This window comes from Ictalurus furcatus, chromosome 29 (genome assembly GCF_023375685.1).
Source record: "Ictalurus furcatus strain D&B chromosome 29, Billie_1.0, whole genome shotgun sequence".
Lineage (NCBI taxonomy): Eukaryota > Metazoa > Chordata > Actinopteri > Siluriformes > Ictaluridae > Ictalurus > Ictalurus furcatus.
In genome coordinates, this window is record NC_071283.1 from 16,471,079 (window position 1) to 16,493,698 (window position 22,620).

The 22,620-nt window shown below is 41.5% G+C and overlaps 2 protein-coding genes across 6 annotated transcripts; one reads left to right on the forward strand and one right to left on the reverse strand.

The window, feature by feature from the left end:
- Positions 1–8,942: 8,942 nt before the first annotated feature.
- Positions 8,943–15,126, forward strand: map9 (microtubule-associated protein 9). Of its 5 annotated transcripts, none has more exons than XM_053619611.1 (13): positions 8,943–9,232; positions 9,309–9,417; positions 9,848–10,342; positions 10,759–10,955; positions 11,167–11,227; positions 11,383–11,423; positions 11,542–11,600; positions 11,682–11,844; positions 12,205–12,294; positions 12,791–12,952; positions 13,256–13,404; positions 13,528–13,663; positions 13,989–15,126. In XM_053619611.1, exons 1-13 carry the CDS (start codon positions 9,158–9,160, stop codon positions 14,106–14,108), a joined length of 1,857 nt encoding a protein of 618 aa, XP_053475586.1. In that variant the 5' UTR covers positions 8,943–9,157; the 3' UTR covers positions 14,109–15,126. The 5 variants fall into 5 exon arrangements, with proteins under 5 accessions (XP_053475586.1, XP_053475587.1, XP_053475589.1 ...); XM_053619612.1 differs by having other exon boundaries at positions 13,259–13,404; XM_053619614.1 differs by having other exon boundaries at positions 10,816–10,955.
- A 2,026-nt stretch (positions 15,127–17,152) lies between these two features.
- On the reverse strand, positions 17,153–18,774 carry npy2r (neuropeptide Y receptor Y2; the record flags this gene model as incomplete). Its single annotated transcript, XM_053618834.1, has 1 exon — positions 17,153–18,774. A coding segment is annotated over one exon (1,062 nt), but the record flags the coding sequence as incomplete, so codon positions are not given.
- Between the last annotated feature and the right edge of the window lie 3,846 nt (positions 18,775–22,620).

Sequence of the window (22,620 nt, forward strand, 5' to 3'; positions counted from 1 at the left end):
TGTATAAGACAGAAGAGTGTGGTGTATAAGACAGAAGAGTGTGGTATATAACACAGAAGAGTGTGGTGTATAACACAGAAGAGTGTGGTGTATAACACAGAAGAGTGTGGTGTATAACACAGAAGAGTGTGGTGTATAAGACAGAAGAGTGTGGTGTATAACACAGAAGAGTGTGGTGTATAACACAGAAGAGTGTGGTGTATAAGACAGAAGAGTGTGGTATATAACACAGAAGAGTGTGGTATATAAGACAGAAGAGTGTGGTATATAAGACAGAAGAGTGTGGTATATAACACAGAAGAGTGTGGTGTATAAGACAGAAGAGTGTGGTATATAACACAGAAGAGTGTGGTATATAAGACAGAAGAGTGTGGTATATAACACAGAAGAGTGTGGTATATAAGACAGAAGAGTGTGGTATATAACACAGAAGAGTGTGGTATATAAGACAGAAGAGTGTGGTATATAACACAGAAGAGTGTGGTATATAAGACAGAAGAGTGTGGTATATAAGACAGAAGAGTGTGGTATATAACACAGAAGAGTGTGGTATATAAGACAGAAGAGTGTGGTATATAACACAGAAGAGTGTGGTGTATAAGACAGAAGAGTGTGGTATATAACACAGAAGAGTGTGGTATATAAGACAGAAGAGTGTGGTATATAAGACAGAAGAGTGTGGTATATAACACAGAAGAGTGTGGTGTATAAGACAGAAGAGTGTGGTATATAACACAGAAGAGTGTGTTATATAAGACAGAAGAGTGTGGTATATAACACAGAAGAGTGTGGTATATAAGACAGAAGAGTGTGGTATATAACACAGAAGAGTGTGGTGTATAACACAGAAGAGTGTGGTGTATAATTCACATTGCGTGAGAGACTCGTGCGGTTTGGAGACGTGTGTTCAGGGGAAGTTCAGTGCAGTGTTTATGATTATCAGCTTATGATGATTTTCATTCTGTAGAGCAGAAACACAGCACTGACCCTGACCTTCACTGTGTACAATCACACACACACACACACACACACACACACACACACACACACACAGCTAGGGGAAAACACACTGAGGCGTGAAACTGTCTGCACTCAAACACACACACACGTCCTGCTGTGTATTAAAGTTCAACTCCATCTGTATTTCCCTCTAATCTCTCTGCCATGTTGTGTGGATAAAGTCTTTATATTCTGGGACTGTAGATACAGCGTCTTTCGGATGAGACGTTAACCCGAGGTCCTGACTCTCTGTGGTCATTAAAAATCCCAGGACACTTCTGGTAAAGAGTAGGGGTATAACCCCGGTGTCCTGCCCAAATCCCCCCATTGACCCTTCTCTATCACCCCTAATAATCTCCATCACTGAACTGGCTTCATCACTCTCTCCTCTCCACTAATAGCTGGTGTGTGGTGGGAGTTCTGGAGCAATATGTCTGCCGTCTCATCATCCAGGTGGAGGATACACACTAGTGGTGGTTGAAGAGATTCCATCCCCCATAGAATATAAAGCACTTTGAGTGTCTAGAAAAGTTCTGTAAAAATGTAAGGAATGAAATCTAAGTTATTAATTAGAACTGAATGTAAATGTGCAGCTCCACAGGAACAGAGAGAAAATCTCCCTTCATCATCATCATCATCATCATCATCACATCATCATCACATCATCATCACTATCATCATCATCACTATCATCATCATCATCATCATCATCATCACCATCATCATCATCATCATCATCATCATCATCATCACCATCATCATCATCATCACCATCATCATCACCATCATCATCATCATCACATCACCATCACTATCATCATCATCATCATCATCACCATCATCATCATCATCATCATCATCATCACATCATCACCATCATCATCATCATCATCATCATCATCATCATCACATCATCATCACCATCATCATCATCATCACATCACCATCACTATCATCATCATCATCATCATCACTATCATCATCATCATCATCATCACTATCATCATCATCATCATCATCATCATCACCATCATCATCATCATCATCACCACCATCATCATCATCATCATCATCATCATCACCATCATCATCATCATCACCATCATCATCATCATCATCATCATCACATCATCACCATCATCATCATCATCATCATCATCATCACCATCATCATCATCATCACATCACCATCACTATCATCATCATCATCATCATCACCATCATCATCATCATCATCATCATCATCACATCATCACCATCATCATCATCATCATCATCATCATCATCATCACATCATCATCACCATCATCATCATCATCACATCACCATCACTATCATCATCATCATCATCACTATCATCATCATCATCATCATCATCATCACATCATAATCATCATCACATCACCACTGTCATCATCACATCATCATCACATCACCACTGTCATCATCACCATCATCATCATCATCACATCACCATCATCATCATCATCATCATCATCACATCACCATCATCATCATCATCATCATCATCATCATCACATCACCATCACATCACCATCATCATCATCACTGTCATCATCATCATCATCATCACATCACCATCACATCACCATCACATCACCATCACTATCATCATCATCATCATCACATCATCACTGTCATCATCATCATCACATCACCATCATCATCATCACTGTCATCATCATCATCATCATCATCATCACATCACCATCACATCACCATCACTATCATCATCATCATCATCATCATCACATCATCACTGTCATCATCATCACCATCATCATCATCATCACATCATCATCATCATCACCATCATCATCATCATCACATCATCACTGTCATCATCATCACCATCATCATCATCATCACATCATCATCATCACCATCATCATCACTGTCATCATCATCATCATCACATCACCATCATCACTGTCATCATCATCATCACCATGATCATCATCATCATCATCACTATCACTATTGATAGGAGGCTGTGGTTCAGGTGCTAGAGCGGTTTCTCCACTAGTCCACACACACACACACACACACACACACACACACACAATGGAGATTATAGATGTAGTTAATAAGAATGTTTATTATGCTAATATAAATATGTAAACAGTAAAGAGACTCCGGAGGAATCACACACACAGTGTGAAAGAGACAAATGTGATTATTACATTTTAATAAAATTCACCCACCTAACCTGTGTGTGTGTGCGTGTGTGTGTGTGTGTGTGAGAGAGAGAGAGAGAGAGACATCTCAATGCCATAGCAACACACACACGTACCACACACAGTTTAATTTGTCTCCTCACAGCTCGAGATTAAGGCGAGTCTCAGCAATATTGTCTTCGCAAATCCCTTCATAATTACTGCTGAGGGGTCAGACGTCTAAAATACCTTCTCACAGCTCTGCTCTAATCCTCACACACACACACACACACACATCCATGCAGATCGCCGTCATTTACTGGTTTCAGGTCAGAAGATTCTCCATCTACACTCACACAGTGATGGTGGTCTCGCAGACAGACGTAAACCAGACGAGCTCTTCTCCACAAACACCAACACGATTCATGAGTGTGTCGAGGAGATGATTATGGTCTGGAGTGTGAAGAAATACACGGAGAGACTTACAGTACAGTTATGAAGATTCATTCACAATCAGAGTTCAGACAGGAACTTATTCATTACTCTGATACGCACCGTTTCTGTGTTATAATGGGGCTAATATTTATTATTATTCCATCCATCCATCTTCTATACCGCTTTATCCTCTTCAGGGTCACGGGGAACCTGGAGTCTATCCCAGGGAGCATGGGGCACAAGGCGGGGTACACCCTGGACAGGGCGCAATCACATACACACTCACACACCCATTCATACACTACGGACACTTTAGACACGCCAATCAGCCTACCATGCATGTCTTTGGAGTAAACCGGAGTACCCGGAGGAAGCCCCCGCAGCACGGGGAGAACATGCAAACTCCACACACAGGGCCACGGTGGGAATCGAACCCCCGACCCTGGAGGTGTGAGACGAACGCGTTAACCGCTAAACCACCATGCGCCCTTTATTATTAATTAATTAATTAATTAATTAATTATAATAATACATAATAATAATAATACAAAGAAGAATAATATATTGGATTTTAAAATGTAAATTGCTTTGTATCAAATCATCTGCTTTATCAATAATTAAATAAGTTGTTATTGTGGTATACTATTGTGAGGTGTGTGTGTGTGTGTGTGTGTGTGTGTGTGTGCAAGGCTCTAGTGATACTCAGCTAAAAGACCTTCATGTACAGCTCCATTCCATTCAAAACACATCTGAAAGTGTAAATAACTCAGCAGTGTATCCTCTGACCTTCAACAGACCTCGAGCCATAAAACTAATCAGTGGTGCTCTTCTGTTCCTCTTAAATGCTCCATTATCTTCCAAACAGCCGTAAACACACCGTTACTGAACCTTCATGGGATTTTCATTCGCTTTTCTCTGCAGATTCTCTCTTCTCATTGCAGACCTTTTTTATTACCTTCGAGGTATTTATACTAGAGAACTATCATGCCACCTCGGATCACCTCAGATCAACTCAGATCACCTCAGATCACCTTGGATCAACTCAGATCACCTCAGATCACCTCATATATACTCAGATCTCCTCAGATCACCTCATATAAACTCAGATCACCTCAGATCAACTCAGATCAACTCAGATCACCTCAGATCACCTCAGATCACCTCAGATCAACTCAGATCACCTCAGATCACCTCAGATCAACTCAGATCACCTCATATAAACTCAGATCAACTCAGATCACCTCAGATCACCTCGGATCAACTCAGATCACCTCAGATCACCTCATATATACTCAGATCTCCTCAGATCACCTCAGATCACCTCATATAAACTCAGATCACCTCAGATCACCTCATATATACTCAGATCTCCTCAGATCACCTCAGATCACCTCATATAAACTCAGATCACCTCAGATCACCTCGGATCAACTCAGATCAACTCGGATCACCTCAGATCACCTCATATAAACTCAGATCACCTCATATCACCTCGGATCACCTCAGATCACCTTGGATCTTGTCAGATCACATCGGATCACCTCCGCTCAGCCAGTATTAGTGTAAAGGTTATCAAATGTTTAGAAATAAATAAAGTGATGAGAGCAGAAACAAATCAAAATCTCTGTATTAATGAAGAGATGTTCACTGATCTACATAGAGATTAGACGCTGAGATTAGATTACAGCATCAGGGGAAAACCGGAGTAAACATCTCATCATCAGTTTAGATGGAAAGGTGAAGTGTAAATATATTTCTACATTATCATTATAGATTATTATATTTTTATTGGTGTATTTTTGTGTCTTTATCTCTCTATGTATCTGTCTCTCTGTGTGTGTTTTTCTTGACACTTTTTTGTTAAAAATAATAATATAAATTATAATCCCGCTGCTGTATTTCCATTACTGTTCTGTGGAATAAACACATAGTGTCTACTTTTATTTTAAGGAATATAGATATAAGTAATATTTTCTTTAATTGTGTTGAAGTGAAAATGGCTCCATAAACGAGGAGAAACGACCCACAGCTCAACTCCACACACTTTACACTTCAGGGTTGTGTATTAGTGAGAGAGGCATGGCATGTTAGTATTAATCATCTCCCAGTGTTAAACCTGGCACACACACACACACACACACACACACACACACACACACACACACACACACACACACACACACACACATGTTTACAGGAAGAGGATGGTTCATGCCCAGGCTCGGCTCTTAAAAGGTAAACAGTGAGCAGGTTTCCCACGGCAGGCCTTTTATAGTCTCCATCCTCAGAGCGGTGTTTACATGGCGATATGGGTGGGGCTTCCCTAACAGCACCTCAGAACCCAAACAGAACCCTGGGATTCATGACAGCAGTGTGACAGTGTGTGGACTCAGCTGTGTGTTAGTCAGAGGCACCATGTGGTTTTGACCAGCACTGTGGAAAAACATTTCATTTTTTATGTTGAAGAATTAAGTTTGTTTTCACTGTTAGCACTGATTTGATCATGTGATGCCACTGAACCGCCCCTACACTGAGAACCAGCACTAATCATGCTGCAGGAACAGCGAGACTTCGACACGTGAAATCACTGACATCAGTGAGCACCACTAATCCCAGCAAACAATCAGTGTTTCTCAGAAACACACACATTACCCAGCATGCACTTCACCTGCCATTACACCCACCTGAGTACTGTTATTATCAGGATGAAGTAATCAATACACACACACACACACACACATGCACACACGCACGCACACGCATGCACACACACACACACACACACGCACACATGCGCGCGCACACACACACACACACACACACGCACACATGCGCGCACACACACACACACACACATGCACAAACACATACACACACACACACATGCACACACACTCACATGCACACATACACAAACACACACAAACACACACACACACACACACACAGGGTTTTGGAGTCATGACGTGTAAATATCAGTGCTGCTCCTCAGGGACATGACCAACACACTCTCAGAACACAGAGTGGAGTATTTTAGAGGTTTTGCTGAAGGTTAGAACATAACGCTGCTTTTCGTACGTGTATCTAATATCAAATAAAATGAGCAGATAAAGTAGAATTATCTGCTCATGCAGTAAGATTACAAAACATTGTGTAAAAATATACTGCAAAGAGAAAACAATAAAACTTACAAATTTAAAAATTTCATCGTTTTAAAGATTTTGCTTTATAATTATAGAAATACTGACAGTATCTGAGATTTCTCAGAAAAATACATTGCGACATCATTTATAATGATATTGAGGTATTAATGTTATGTTCATATGACATCATCACGTTTTCCTGCCCAGAGTGTGTGTTTTGGTGCTTGGCTCCTTGTAATCGCTGCATGTGGTTGTTATTTTTCTTCTTCTCTCACTTCATCTACGGGACAATATTATCATTATCAAAGGTTTTATATTTCTATGTTGAAGACCATCCCTGAGGTTTGTTGCCCCCCCATGCCCCCGCGCCCCCCGCCCATTTCCCCTGTGTGATATAAAGCAGAGACAAATGTCAAGCTTCTCTCAGCTCATAACTCAAACAAACCCCCAGCATTAAAGCGCCTCATCCTCCAGCAGGACAGCGAGAGTGTTTTAGGTTCTCTGAAATTATCAGCAGCTTACAGGAACATTCTGCATAAACCACATCCATTACACTGACAGAAGGGCCTTTAAAAAGATCTTCAAATTCATCTCCACCCACCTGACATGGTTTATCATCCATGACATCATCCATGACATCCATCTGCTTCTCTGATACCCCTGCCTCACTTCCCAAACGCCCCACAGTACCCCCTGAAAACCCACAATACCCCTGAAACCCCACAATACCCCCGAAACCCCACAATACCCCACATTACCCCCTGAAAACCCACAATACCCCCTGAAAACCCACAATACCCCCAGAAACCCAACAGTACCCCACAATACCCCTGAAACCCCACAATACCCCCGAAACCCCACAATACCCCACATTACCCCCTGAAAACCCACAATACCCCACAATACCCCCTGAAAACCCACAATACCCCCAGAAACCCAACAGTACCCCACAATACCCCCTGAAACCCCACAGTAACGCCCCCCCCCCCCCCCACACACACACACACATCCTGGGCTTAGGGTTAAGATGCTGCGTGATGATGACCTGAGGGTCAGCAAGGTTTGAGTACACTCTTTTTTTCATTCATTTATTTAGAGGGGAGGAAGGCCTGAGGCCTGTGTGTGTGTGTGTGTGTGTGTGTGTGTGAATAATAAAACAGCTTGGTTGCTCTTTTATTTTTTATTATTATCCTGATATCACCGATGGAGCTTTACAGACTATAAGAAGAGATTTAAGGCATTCGGCAGACGTCCGTCTCCGAGTCCTGAGTCTGATGATGAGCTCGTTTAGATTTTCTCTCCTGTTATTAATGTTATTGACCTGTTATTAATGTTATTGTTATTAACCTGTTATTAATGTTATTGTTATTAACCTGTTATTAATGTGTATTAATGAGTGAATAAACACTAAATAATTGTATTTACAGTTGTACAGAGGAATGCTGTGAAATCCTAAAATAATAAATAAAAACCTGACTCTGACTGCAGTGTGTGTGAATGATGAGTCATGGAAAGGTCATGTGATGAGGTCTTGAAGGTATATTTAGAAACGTCCTGCTTTCTTAGACACTAACATTAAAGTTCCGAGGAGCAGATTTTCTCAGTTGCTTCCCAAACATTCTTTCCCACAGTGAGATTTTACACAAACAGTAAATCAGTGAAACACCACCGACCATCATTCATCAACTAACCCTTCCCTCTGACCTCATCGCCTTTCACTGGGACTGTCCTCCTGTGTACTAACCAACGACTTTATTATTGTTGTTGTTGTTGTTGTTGTTAAAGCTGTAAATAATAAAAAATGTTAGTAGTAGTGTATTCGTGTAGTTTTAACATCACTGCAGCTCAGTTTTCATGTGAAAGGAAGTACAATTTAATTTTTACATTATTATAGATTAGACTGTAGATTTAGTAGATTATTACAGGTGTTTTGTATTACACTACTATATGAATACACTTTTACACTATTATATTATTATTATACAGTATTACAGGTGGTCTATTATAGGTTTTGTTTGTAAGTTATTACAGAATATTATTGTTATTAAGTGTTTTGCTGGTTTAAATGGTTTGTGATGTTACCTGCTGCCATCTGCTGTTTATAAACGAAACTGCAGTTATTTTCATTTTGATGACGTGCTGCCGGATCTTGCGTCACACTTCCTCCGGCTCGCGCGCTTGTCTCCTGGTAACGTGTAAACAGATGGCGCTTTGTGTAATAACTGCATGATGTTTATCTGATGAATTAGTGAGCGGAGAGAGGAATGAATTAAAGTTACTGTTTCGGAAACACACACAGAGAGATTTATTTTCATCCTCAGAGCGGGACATTTTATTTTCACTGCGTTTTTTAAAAAGATTTATGAGTTAAAAGTCTCACACAGTCAGCTTTATAGCTGCAGAATGGCTGATGAGGATTTCTGCACTTCTCTGGCCTACAACAAAAGTCCTAAAACCTCCAAAAGAACCACTTTCCAGGTGAGAAATCTCTCTACTGTATACTCACTGATCTTCTGTATTATTATTATTATTATTATTATTATTATTATTACAGGATGAGCTGGAAGCAGTGGTTAATCAGAGAGCTGTCAGGAACAGAGCCTCTCATTTTAACTCTAATTATCATGATGATGATGATGATGATGATGATGGTGGTGGTGGTGGTGAGTTTATTAACTAAACAGAAATAAAAATGTCACTTTGCCGTGTTTAATTCTCAGACTTACACTCATTTATACTAAAATTGTACACTTTCGGTAGAATTGATGAAATAATACATGATGTATTATTTATTTATGTAAATTATTTATCAATTTACGGGATGAGAGATTTGTAATGGTGCTAATGAGAAAGTGAGAAAGTGTAAACGTGAGAGTGAGAAAGTGTAAAAGTGAGAGTGAGAAAGTGTAAAAGTGAGAAAGTGAGAGTGAGAAAGTGAGAGTGAGAAAATGTCTTAACTGAAATTGAAACTCTGATCATATAATTTTTGTTTATCATTGATGGTGGATTCTTGGACTTGGTTTGTTTATTACACCTGCTTTACAATGAATCAGACTTTTAATGATCATGAATCAGACAGTTGTCTCTCCGCAGATGTCCTTAAAGAGCTGCTGAAGACGAGGAGGAAGAAGATGGACATGTTCAAAGCCTCAAGAACAAAAACCTCAATCAATGACTTTAAACTATCAGACGATGAGGAGGAGAACATCAGACCTAAAAAAGTCTCCTTCCTGAAGAGCCAGAAAAACTCTGACACTCTCAGATCAGATGCTTTCAAATCTGACACCCTCAGATCAGAAACTCTCAGGTCAGACAGTCTCAGATCAGGCACCCTCAGATCAGACACCCTCGGATCAGACAGATCTTTAATTTCTCACCAAAGTGTTAACGAGGCTCAGAGTCTAGACAGAAGTCACCAGGACTCACAGTTTACCTCACACTCTGAATCACCTGCACAACAGAACTGCCAATTGGAGTCTCCATCAGTGAGAAAGAGCCAATTAGAATCCTCTTCCTGCAGGAGAAGCCTATCAGAAGCACCCTTGCCTCTGTATTCAGAGAACAGCCAATGGGAATCCAGCTCTGAGTGTGAGTTCCCACCTCCTCAGTTCTCATGTAAAGTTGGTTCTTTTAGAAACTTGTGTTCCTCGCCACACAGTCAGATCTCCTACAGAACACAGTGTAATCATTCAGTTTAATAATGATTCAGTTTAGTAATGATTCAGATTAATAATGATTCAGTTTAATAAGGATTCAGATTAATAATGATTCAGTTTAATAAGGATTCAGATTAATAGTGATTCAGATTAAGACATTAGACACTCATCACCACTGCACTTCATGTGTATTTATTATTCCGTATTTAATTTAATTATAATACAGACTTTGCTTTAAAACATTTTCAGTTCAGAATTAGGTTTATTTCTATCAGAGAGGCGAGGGTGGAGTGATGTATATATGTATACATACCGAGAGATGTGTTGATGTGATTTACCTGTGGGCAGGTGTGTTAGAGGCCATGCCCCCGACACCTGCCCCCCGTCAGCGAGCTCCTCTCTCAGCTATCAGTGGACATGATGAAAAGGATGGACGAACACACACTCCATCCAGCAGAGCTGCTACGTCGCCTGTGACTAACACCAACACCTCCATCTCCATGTCCTCTCAGACCGCAGGGAATTCTGGGAGTGGCGATGGACAGGTGAGTACAGGAAGTACAGGTACAGCTCACACCCAAAGACAAGGACTGTACCTGTACTGGCCTCATCTCCTGTTCCTATCCTACAAATCCTTCACCTTTAAATATGGAGTAAAATATACTAAAGGTGCACTTTGAAGGTGTGTTCAGGTAATGCTGATATATAAATATTAATCTTGAATACTCAGTTAGTTGACGTTGCTGTTGTTTGCAGGACGGTGTGTCTGTGACGGTGAACACACACTCCGGGTCACTAGAGGGCACTGAGAGCACAGGTAATACACTCTAATTTCATTTGATATTGTTCTGTTGAAATTTGAAGTTAAAGTTAGGTGTTTAATTTCTGTCATTATAGATAAACACATAAAGCAGCACGTGTTGTGTATGATGGTGTGTCGTTTATAGAAATTAATTTTCTTTATTAACACAGATTTCTCAGCAGCAGGACAGAGAACACAGGAAGAATATCAGGTATGTTTTAGTTATATTACTTCATAATAATAATTTAATAAAATGATTCTAACAATAAACATTAGTGATTGTTAGTCTATTGTTTTTTGTTGTTGTTGTTGTTGTTGTTTTCGTGTAGCTCGGTTCTGAAGTCTCTCCACTAACAGACAGTGAGATGTCCACCACATGGCCAGCCAGGTCACTTCACACTTCTGTTCTAAGTAAAATGTAATGAAATTCTCAGTGCTGGCCTTTACATCTTCATCTGTTGGATTGCAGATATTTATCTTCTCAACCAGGAAGCTCCAGAAAGTCCAGGAGCATCCCATCTTACACAGCAGAGTCCAGATATCTGGGGACGTTAAAGGTTCTGGAGCAGAATTTGTCTTTTCAGGAGACAGGATTGGACTCTGCTGATTCTCTAAGAGCCACTGTTTATCAGGTCTGATTTAAACTCTACATTTACTCCGGGGTCTAAAACATAGTCATCTCCAGAATCTCCAAACCTGGATGAGCACCACAAACCTGGAACCAAGAGACCAGTAACAGAACCTAATCACAACATTTTATTAACTTAATCCAACAGTTCATTCTGTAAACAGGAGCGTGTTACTGCATCATCAAATATAACAGCCAATCAGATACAAATATGCAAATATAGGCCATGGATTTATGGGGGGTGTGTTCCCCCACCCACCCCCAAAAATGTATATAATATTGAAATAATATATTAAAATATTGTATTGTCTGTGTACAACAATTGAAAATGTTCCTTTAAGACTTTTTTCTGTTTTGTCCACAGGACTGGTTGAAGAAGAAAGAAGAGAAACTGCAGGAGACTTTCAAAGCTAAAAAACAAGAAGAAAAACTGAAAGAGGAGAAAAAAACAGAGGTGAAGTCATTGTGTTTACTTTCACTTTATTACACACTGATAATATAACAGTGTATAAATCATCTATAAACCTTTCTCTAAAAACCATTAAATTACTGACTGACTTCTTCTGAAATGGATTATAAGCGTGTGTTTATGATTAAATGTTTTCAGGTTAAAGTCTAAACTTTTAAAGTGAAAATCTGAGCACATGTGTAAATGGGACAGAGAATTACTGCATCAACAAATTTGAGAGCCAATCAGGTTAAAATATACAAATCAAGGCCATGTATTACCAGCCGGTGAAGGGAAGGGGCCTGAAGGGTTACAGGCATCTCCAGTTTGCATATTCACAGAATGTGGGTTTCCTGATGCATATTTCTGGTTAATAAATGTTTTTGTAGAACCATCACACAATTTATTATAGATTTTTATAGTGACATTATTACGTGTAGTATTATATATTATCATGCTGTATAAAACTCATCACAGGGATTAAAGTGTTTCTGTGTTACAGGAGGAGACGAGTAAGAAATCCGAAGCTAAAGCCTCTTATGACGCCTGGAAAGAAAAGAAACGTGAAGCTCTGAGAAAGAAGATCAGAGAAAAACAGGAGGCGATGAGAAAACTGCAGAAAGAGATGGATGATAAAGAGGAAAGGAAAGAAACAGCAAAACAGGTAAAATTAACAACAAATACAAACGGAGGACGTCACTGGGGTTACAGACGGAGGACGTCACTGGGGTTACAGACGGAGGACGTCACTGGGGTTACAGACGGAGGACGTCACTGGGGTTACAGACGGAGGACGTCACTCTGGTTACAGACGCAGGACGTTACTCTGGTTACAGACACAGGACGTTACTCTGGTTACAGACGCAGGACGTCACTCTGGTTACAGACGCAGGACGTTAAACTGCAGTGTGAATGGTATTGAGCCTTTACTAGCGTCACTGTGACTTTCTCTCCTCTTTCTCTTAAGCAGGTTTTTGAGAAATGGAAGCGAGAACAAGATGACCTACTTCGTGAGAAGCTCCAAAAACAGGTGCAGACTGAAAACAGGCTGAAAGAAAAAAAAGAGAAGGAGAAAGAGCAGAGGAAAAGAGAGAGCAGTTCTTTATTCGCTCAGTGGTGAGGAGATTTACTCTGACTCTAAAAATCAGAGATCATGATAAATGATGAAAAGAGCAGACACTGGAAGACTATAATAATGGAGGATATCTATATGTACGATGTTTGTTTCGTCTCTCTCAGGAGTGACAGGAAGAAGGAGGTGATTGAGGAGAAGCTGAAGTCTGAACGCAGGAAGAAGGAAATAAAAGAGATTGAAGAGAAATATGAGAAGGAAGAAAGAGAAAAGATGGCACTGGAGATGTATGAAAAATGGCTGGTGTGTGGATTAAACCTTTACTTTTTCACGTTTACATGTTTACGTTTATATTTACACTACGTGTTAAAGTGAAAGTGCAGTTTCACCTGCAGAAAACAGAAAGCCTGTTGTGTTCTACATTATTACTGAAAAAAGAAAAAGAGAAACATCACAGCACAATAAAGTGTTATTTACAGAGTCCTTAATCTTTTTATCTCAATAACGACTTTAAACCACAGATTTAACCAGAGCACAGAATTCTGCAGGACTCAGATTAGATCAGATCCACAGTAAGAATCAGATTTTTAGAAATTTTATTCACACAAGTGTGTTTCTGTCTTTACAGAGAAATAAAGAGTTTCAGCAGAAACAAGAGCGAAGAGAAAAAAAGACGAAGGCGATTGTAGTGGAGGAGCCGCCGCCCCCGTGGAGCCCCCCAAACAGAACCGTCCCGTTTGGCAAATAATCCTCACCGGCCACTTTAGTAGGAACAACTACACATCTGCTCATTCATTATACATCGCGCTGCTACCACTTCGGCCGATCATGTGTCAGCAGCGTAAATCATAACATCATGCAGATACAGCTCGGTGGATGTTGGTGCCAGGTGGGCTGGTTTGAGTATCTGAGATTTTACCTGGTATTTTCACACACATCATTTTCTACAGTTTACAGAGAAAGGTACGAAAAACAAAAAACATCCAGTAAGCCTTGATTCTGTGGGTGGAGACGCCATGTTGATGGAAGAGATCAGAGGAGAATAGCTGACAGGAAGTCTATAGAAACTCAAATAATCACTCTTTGCATCCGTGGTGAGCAGAAAAGCATCTCAGCATGCACAACACATCAAACCTTGAGGTGGATAGGTTACGACAACAGAAGACCACATCAAGCTCCACTCCTGGCAGAAAAGAACAGGAATGTGATTCTGTCATGAGCCCAGACTCACCCACACTGGACAGGTGAAGAAAAACATCAGCTGGTCTTTATCTAATCTTTAAATGTCCAGTTTAGGATGATTTTCACCCATTCTGATGTTTGATGTGAACAGTAACTGAAGCTCTTGACCTGAATCTGTATCGTTTTACACACCGTGCTATACCACATGATTAGCTATGTAGGTGTTCCTTATAAAGTGGCCAGTGAGCATAGCTCTGCAGGAGCACTGATGGATCAGCGTGAAGGTGAATCTGACAGTAATAACAGGAGCGTGCGCTGCTCAATGTCTGATCTAATTATAAATCTGATTAATGTTGTTGCATTAGTGTGAGTCTGATAAGCACTTTAGCGGAAGAACATTAACTGAGAGCTGCAGCGTGCTGCCGAATATCATCTATTACTCATCTTTAAAAGAAATTTCTAAATGTTTCTTTCGTGATATTTTTGTTTCCTGAAGTTGTTAATAAGTTTAATGTCACTTTATTGTGTACGGTTTTGTGTGTGTCACCGTCCAGCTACACAATAAACTATACATTATTTATTAATCCTGAAGTGATTCTAATTTTATAAAAATAAATGAATCACTTCCACACCATCAACATACGCCTCAACAGTGATATCCTGCTGCAGATGTTTACAGATGTGTTCTCTCATTAAAAGTGCTTAACCTGAAATTAAAACCTGAACACACACTGATGAGATTAAAGTGCTGAATCGATAATAATAAATCTCATTTTTATACACTTTCATTTAATCCACTTCCTGTAATAATGCCACTTCCTGTTTTAACTCCACTTCCTGTTTTATCCTCCACTTGTTTCCTGTGATAATCCACATCTTCATGTTAAATCCTGTTTCAGTTATATTATTATGTTTTACAGATTTTATTAACAGTGCTGAAGTTTGAGAGATTTTGGGTGTGTCTCAATCAGTTCCTACTTCAGTACTCAGGGCACTGATCAGGGAGTCGGCCATTTTAAGTGCTGTCTCAATCGCAAAATCCTTCCGGTGCACGGGAATATTCCCGCCCTAAAAAATACCACAATGCACTGCAGTTTAACTCATAACATGTTTTTAACAGTGGACATTATCACAAAGCAGCTTTACAGAAATCCGTGACTGTAAACTGTTTTTATATACACAGTTTATTACACTTTAATCTCGAGTCCATTTGCATTATATTCATTTAGAAATGATGGGACATGCCCTGTTCCATTAGTTCCTTTAGCAGTGTGTCCTTCATTAATCCTTCATTAATCCTTCATTAATCTGTCAATCTGTTAAACGATGCTGCAGTGTAAAGATAATTTGTTCAAAAACAAAAAAGAAATCAGGATTCTGTCACTGTGTATAATAACGATGCATTAATATTCACAAACGAGGCGCAGCATTGTGTCTCCAGTCCTCACTAATCAGGCTCAGTCTGATGATCTCTCTGCCTTCTTCTCTTCTCCTGTCTGCATGTGAGACTGAGACTGACAGAGTGATATTAAACACAGGAATGGAGACAACGAGGCTGAAGACAATATGAAAAAAAAGGAGGAAAAAACACTGAACTGAAAGTGTCATTAGAAAATGTCTCCAAACTTCTCAAATCCTCTTATACCACAGCAACTTCCCAACGATTAGTTGTTACTATAGAAACAATAACGTATTAGATAACACTACTGTCAGAGCTGTGGTTATAGAGAATTAATCACCGCCTCCTGACCAATCACAGTCAGCAGAGCCGTGGTGTAATAGTGTTATAATCCTCACACACAGAAGACATCGATATGTAAACAAGCTGATTAAGAATACACGTTTTTGAGCAGACCGTGTGTGTGTGTGTGTGTGTGTGTGTGTGTGTGTGTGTTTCAGAAAGCATTGTGAGTGTATGCTGGTTATAAACACTGAAAAATGCCTAAAGGTGGTTTAAACTCATAACCTTCACATGACTGTGTAATAATTTTTGCTGTTTGTCTTTGTTTTGACGGAACGCCAGATTCTCGTGCTGTTTTTACGTCTCACTGCCTGCACTGATAAGTTCGGGACTAAACCAAACAAAGAAACTGCACATACCATTGAGCCGCCCCGTTACCCTGACTGCCTCCACGTATAGATCCAGGAGATAAATTGTGTGTGTGTGTGTGTGTGTGTGTGTGTGTAACGGCGAGTACATGATCGCAGCTCTCTGGTGTAAAAGACATGCTGAGTAAATCAGAGCTCAGTGTACAGCTGGTGTATGGAGTCCCACCCTAACCCTAACCCTAACCGCTAACCCTAAACCTAACCCTAACCCTAAATGTAACTCTAAACCTAACCCTAACCTAACTCTAACCCTAACCTAACTCTAAACCTAACCCTAAATCTAATCCTAAACCTAACCCTAACCTAACTCTAAACCCAACCTTAAACCTAACCCTAAACCTAACCTAACTCTAACTCTAACCCTAACCCTAAACCTAACCCTAACCCTGCCCACGTGTCTGATATTAACATCACAAGGTCAGCGCTGATTCTGTAACCGAGTGACTTTGGTGTGTCTGAGACACAAAAACACTCACAGTTATCTTACAATTAAAAAAAATCCCGTCTATACTTTAGAGACAGTGTTTATTTCGTGTTTATTTTGTCGGTCTTCCTCAAGTAGCCGGTGGTATCAGTGTCAGTGTCTGTAAACCGAATGGAGCTGGAGGCTGGTGTTATTGACAGTGAGATGCAGTGCAGGTACACCTGCGTGACAAGCTGCCGTCTGTCACGTCCTAACTTTATCAGGTTTGTTACTTGAGAAATTGAAAAGAAGAACAACATGAACTGCTTATCTGCAATGTTTTGGTCTCCTGAATCAACGTCATTGTAAATGATAATCTCCTCTTTATATTAACGACAGACAGCAAACACAGTACAGTATACATCTGACATACATATCTTACAGGATAAAACACACAACAACAACATAAATGTTCACACATGGTTCTGATCTGGACCTAACTCTCACAGAACCGAACTTTACACATTACACCTTCAACAGGAAAAACACAGAGACCGCGTTTACTGAAAAACCTTTTTTTATGAGGCCCGAATCTGTAAATACTTCATCAATGTCGTCTTCGGTGACTTGTGTTATTTTTTCCTGCTGTGCCATGCTCTCACAGGTGTGTGTTATCCTGAGTCAGTGTGCTGATGGTACATTTGTGTCTGAGAGTTGTGTCTCTCACCGTGTCCTTGCTCTGCACTCTCCTCAGCACGCCCTCGGCCGGAGCGCACTTAAACGCCGCGGCGAAGGCCTGCCGGTAGTTCCGGTTCATCCAGCCATACAGGATGGGGTTTGCAAATGTGGAGCACATGGCGATGATGTGGAACACGGTGTAGAGCAGTTTAAAATCCTTCATGTCAAATACGCTGCTGTCGATATCCACAGCCAGTTGGAAGGCGTGGAACGGTAGCCAGCTGACGGCGAAGACAGCCACCACGGCCGCTAGCATCTTCGTGGTTTTCCGTCGGCGCCGGTGTCGCTCGCTGTGTCCTCCTCCGGGGCTCACGTGCTTCCTGAGTTTACTCCAGATGCAGGCGTAGGCATAGGAGATGACGGACAGGGGCAGGCCGTACTGCAGCAGGAACGTGGCCACGCTGTACACGGTTCCATCCGCACTGCTGCCCGGCCACTTCTCCACACAACCCTGAATGCTGTGCTCAGGTGTCAGGTCAAAGGTCACATACTCACGGAAGATGGCCAAGGGGCTGGCAAGCACAGCACTGGCCATCCACGTAACGATGATGACCACCACACACACGTCTTTAGACATTTTTGTCTCGGTGTGGTGGATGATGCTGCGGTAGCGGTCCAGTGCGATCACACTGAGCGTAATGGTGGACACATGAACAGCGAGGCCCTGAGCGTATGGTAACAGGTAACACATCACCTGACCAAACTTCCACTCACCTGAGAGCGTGGCCATCAGGGTGAAGGGCAGGCATAGTGCGTTCACCAGCAGGTCTGCTACAGCCAGGTTAGCGATAAAGAAGTTAGTGACCGTGTGCAGGTTGCGGAACCTGTACACCGCATAAATAACCAACGAGTTTCCGCTCACGCCGAACAGGATGATGGTGCTGTAGGCCAAGATGAGAACCACCTGAACCCCCACAAGCTGCGTGCTGTCCTCCAGTCCTTCTAATAAAGCTCCTTCCTCCGAGACGTCCTGCAGCGTGCAGCAGTTGGAGAAGGTAGTGGTGTTGTCTCGGGTCATGTTCACTTCATTTATCACATCCATGTTTGGGATCCATGCACTAGAACTGTACAAGAACACGACACTGCAGTAGTGACTAGCGATTATTTCAAAACAAGCTGCAGTAGTTCATTAAATAGATAACACACTTCATAAAGCTCTTCACTCTTAGACAAAAGGGTTCTTTAAGGCATCTTGAGATAGTTAGTGGATTTTACTATACAGTTCTTAATACACAGGTTCCCAACCCCGGAGAACCCTCTGTCCTACACAGTCTAGTGTTCTCCTGGTTTAACACTCCGGATTCAGCTCAGGAAGAGATGTTAACTAGCTGTTGTGTAATCAGGTGTGGAAGATCAGGACAGGGAGTTCTCCAGGACCAGGGTCAGGAACCTGAGTGATAAACCAAACGAAAGAACCCTCTAAGGTGCTAGTTTTAAGCTTTTTCTAAGTGTTTACTCAATTTACAATGTTGTTGATAATACACACTCTCATTCTAAATGGTTCTTGATTGGTTCCTATGGTTTGATTTCTACAACGTATATTTATATTTATTGAAGGAAGGATCCAGGTAGACCCTCATTAAAAAACGAGAAAACTGTTAAACATCTAGAAGCCTTAAGGAACCCATTTCACTCCTGAGACTGTCCCCTGTGTGGGTTTTAATTCCTAACCTCAGATTACAGGGATTATATGTGTATTAGAAATGTTTAAATCTGTGGAAAAGATTTCTCTTAAAGATGTTAGGTTAGAGCGTTTGTTTTCCTTTCAGTGAGAGTTCCAGTGAGAACCTCTTTAGGAACCCTTATAGTGTATAAAGGCTCACGTGCAGGTGATTAAAGTGAAATCGTTTAAATATTTCGTATTAATACTGAACATTAGAGATGTGTGTGTGTGTGTGTGTGTGTGTGTGTGTGTGTGTGTTAAATCTTCACAGAAGTAGCTGGAGTATGAAGCTGTCATTACACAATTATCATGAAATAGTGCTCATTCCGCTCTGAGCATCTTTTAATTACAGCTAATTAATCACATCCCAACCACTTTAGAGAACATCAGCAGAGGATTAAACACAAACATCCTGAAAAACAACCGGAGATTTCAACAAATAAATAAATAACACTGATCATTTTATATGTGGATTTATAGAAAAATAGAAAAGCTCTTCACAGCCCAGGTTCAGTTTATTGATTTAGCACAGAATGAGAAATAAAACCGTAATTTATACTGCAAGTAAAATCATCATCATCATCATCATCATCTCACCTTTACAGAGAAGCTGCGAGAAGTTCCAATGAGAAATGAAGCAGATGTTCTGAATCATGCCGCAGAATAAAAGCGCTCAGTTCCATTCCGCACGTCAGCACAGAGCCGGTGTGTGTGTGTGTGTGTGTGTGTGCACTGCTGGCGCTGTATGGCAGTAAACACACACACACACACACACACACAGTTCCTCACATCACTTTGCATGGCGTCGGGAGCGCGTCTGGCTGCGATCAGGCGCGCGCTTCCTTCTTTACGAAGAAATCCCCTCTCACAATCTGCTCTGCTCTGATTGGTCAGTCTGATAAAGCGGAAGCTACCTGTTTGAAATTTTAAGTCCAGGTACCACACCCCAAAAAAGCATTTAAGTCCAGCTGGGAAGTTCGTATTTATGAGTTGGGAAGTAATTACGACGTCAGGTGCGTTCAGGTCACTTTGGCAAAAAAAAAACACAGCAAGGCTTTTAGTTCTACTTCTAACAACAAAAAATGTGCATCAAGAGTGTGTTTCTCACACCACCCTGTTTCCTCACACACACACACACACACACACACCCCTGTTTCCTCACACACACACACCCCTGTTTCCTCACACACACACCCCTGTTTCCTCACACACACACCACCCTGTTTCCTCACACACACACCACCCCGTTTCCTCACACACACACACCCCTGTTTCCTCACACACACACCCGTTTCCTCACACACACACCCCTGTTTCCTCACACACACACACATCACCCTGTTTCCTCACACACACATCACCCTGTTTCCTCACACACACACACACCCCTGTTTTCTCACACACACATACACCCATTTCCTCACACACACACACACACCCCTGTTTCCTCACACACACACACACACACACACACACACCACCCTGTTTCCTCACACACACATCACCCTGTTTCCTCACACACACCACCCTGTTTCCTCACACACACACACCCGTTTCCTCACACACACACGCCACACTGTTTCCTCACACACACACACATCACCCTGTTTCCTCACACACACCACCCTGTTTCCTCACACACACACACACACCACCCTGTTTCCTCACACACACCACCCTGTTTCTTCACACACACACACACACACTGTTTCCTCACACACACCCGTTTCCTCACACACACACGCCACGCTGTTTCCTCACACACACACACATCACCCTGTTTCCTCACACACACCACCCTGTTTCCTCACACACACACACACACACACACACCACCCTGTTTCCTCACACACACCACCCTGTTTCTTCACACACAGACACACACACACACACTGTTTCCTCACACACACACACACACACACACACACATCACCCTGTTTCCTCACACACACCACCCTGTTTCCTCACACACACACCCACACCCGTTTCCTCACACACACACGCCACGCTGTTTCCTCACTCACACACACACACCCCTGTTTCCTCACACACACACACATCACCCTGTTTCCTCACACACACCACCCTGCTTCCTCACACACACACACCACCCTGTTTCCTCACACACACCACCCTGTTTCTTCACACACACACACACACACACACACACACACTGTTTCCTCACACACACCACCCTGTTTCCTCACACACTGACACGCCCCCAACTCAGAAACTCGGGATCGAAAGACAATCCTGTTTCCCTCTCGTAATTACGATTTTGAGGTGAGGTTCATGTTCGTGTTCAACTCGTAAATACAATCTTTCCGGCCTGACTTGAATGCAGCATTATTTTCCTTTATTTATATCAGAGTTAAACAGATCCTGGATAAAGCACACATCAGTACAGGAGTGAAATCACCTCAGTGCTGTGTTCATGGGCGTAACCACGCATTCTTGGGGGGGGGTCGTGTTCCCCCCAATGTTGAGGAAATACCACTCTGTCCCCCAATACACAGTACAACATATTTTCTATATGTCCCCCTTTAATGAACCCTGCCAACGGATCTGTCTTTTCTTCATCTATTCTATTTATTTATATCTATTCCTTTTTAATATGTTTCTGTTTGTTGAGGAAAATAGGTGTGTGTGTGCTCCCCCCTCGAATTGTACACTTGGTTGCGCCCAAACTCAACACAAGTTGGTTGATATATCTGAGCAGCTCAGTCTGTAAGAAATGGAGACAGCAGCCAAGCGTAGAGAAGTGCAGCAGAGGATACGAGCTTTTTTCAGACAGTAAGTGACTAGATTCCTAAATAGTAGGTAACTTTAACTTAGTATAGAAGGCATCATACCATGGCTTGGTTTCTTCTTAAGAACGTCAATTAACTGTTGATATTTTCACACCCACGAAGTTGGCTAGGCTAACGTCAGGTCCAGTTTTTGACCATTAACGATACCTTCACGTGCACATTCTCCCGCCGAGTTCACTGTGAACTCTCACGCTGTGACGGACTGTTATACATGCGAGTGAAAGTGAGGAAAGTTGCACAGCATTTCGTTCCTTTACACTACACTTGGGATAAGAACAACTCAGTAGACCCCCCCATGTCCATACCATGGTTACACCCTTGGCTGTGTGTTTGTGGATCAACTTAGAACTTTTGT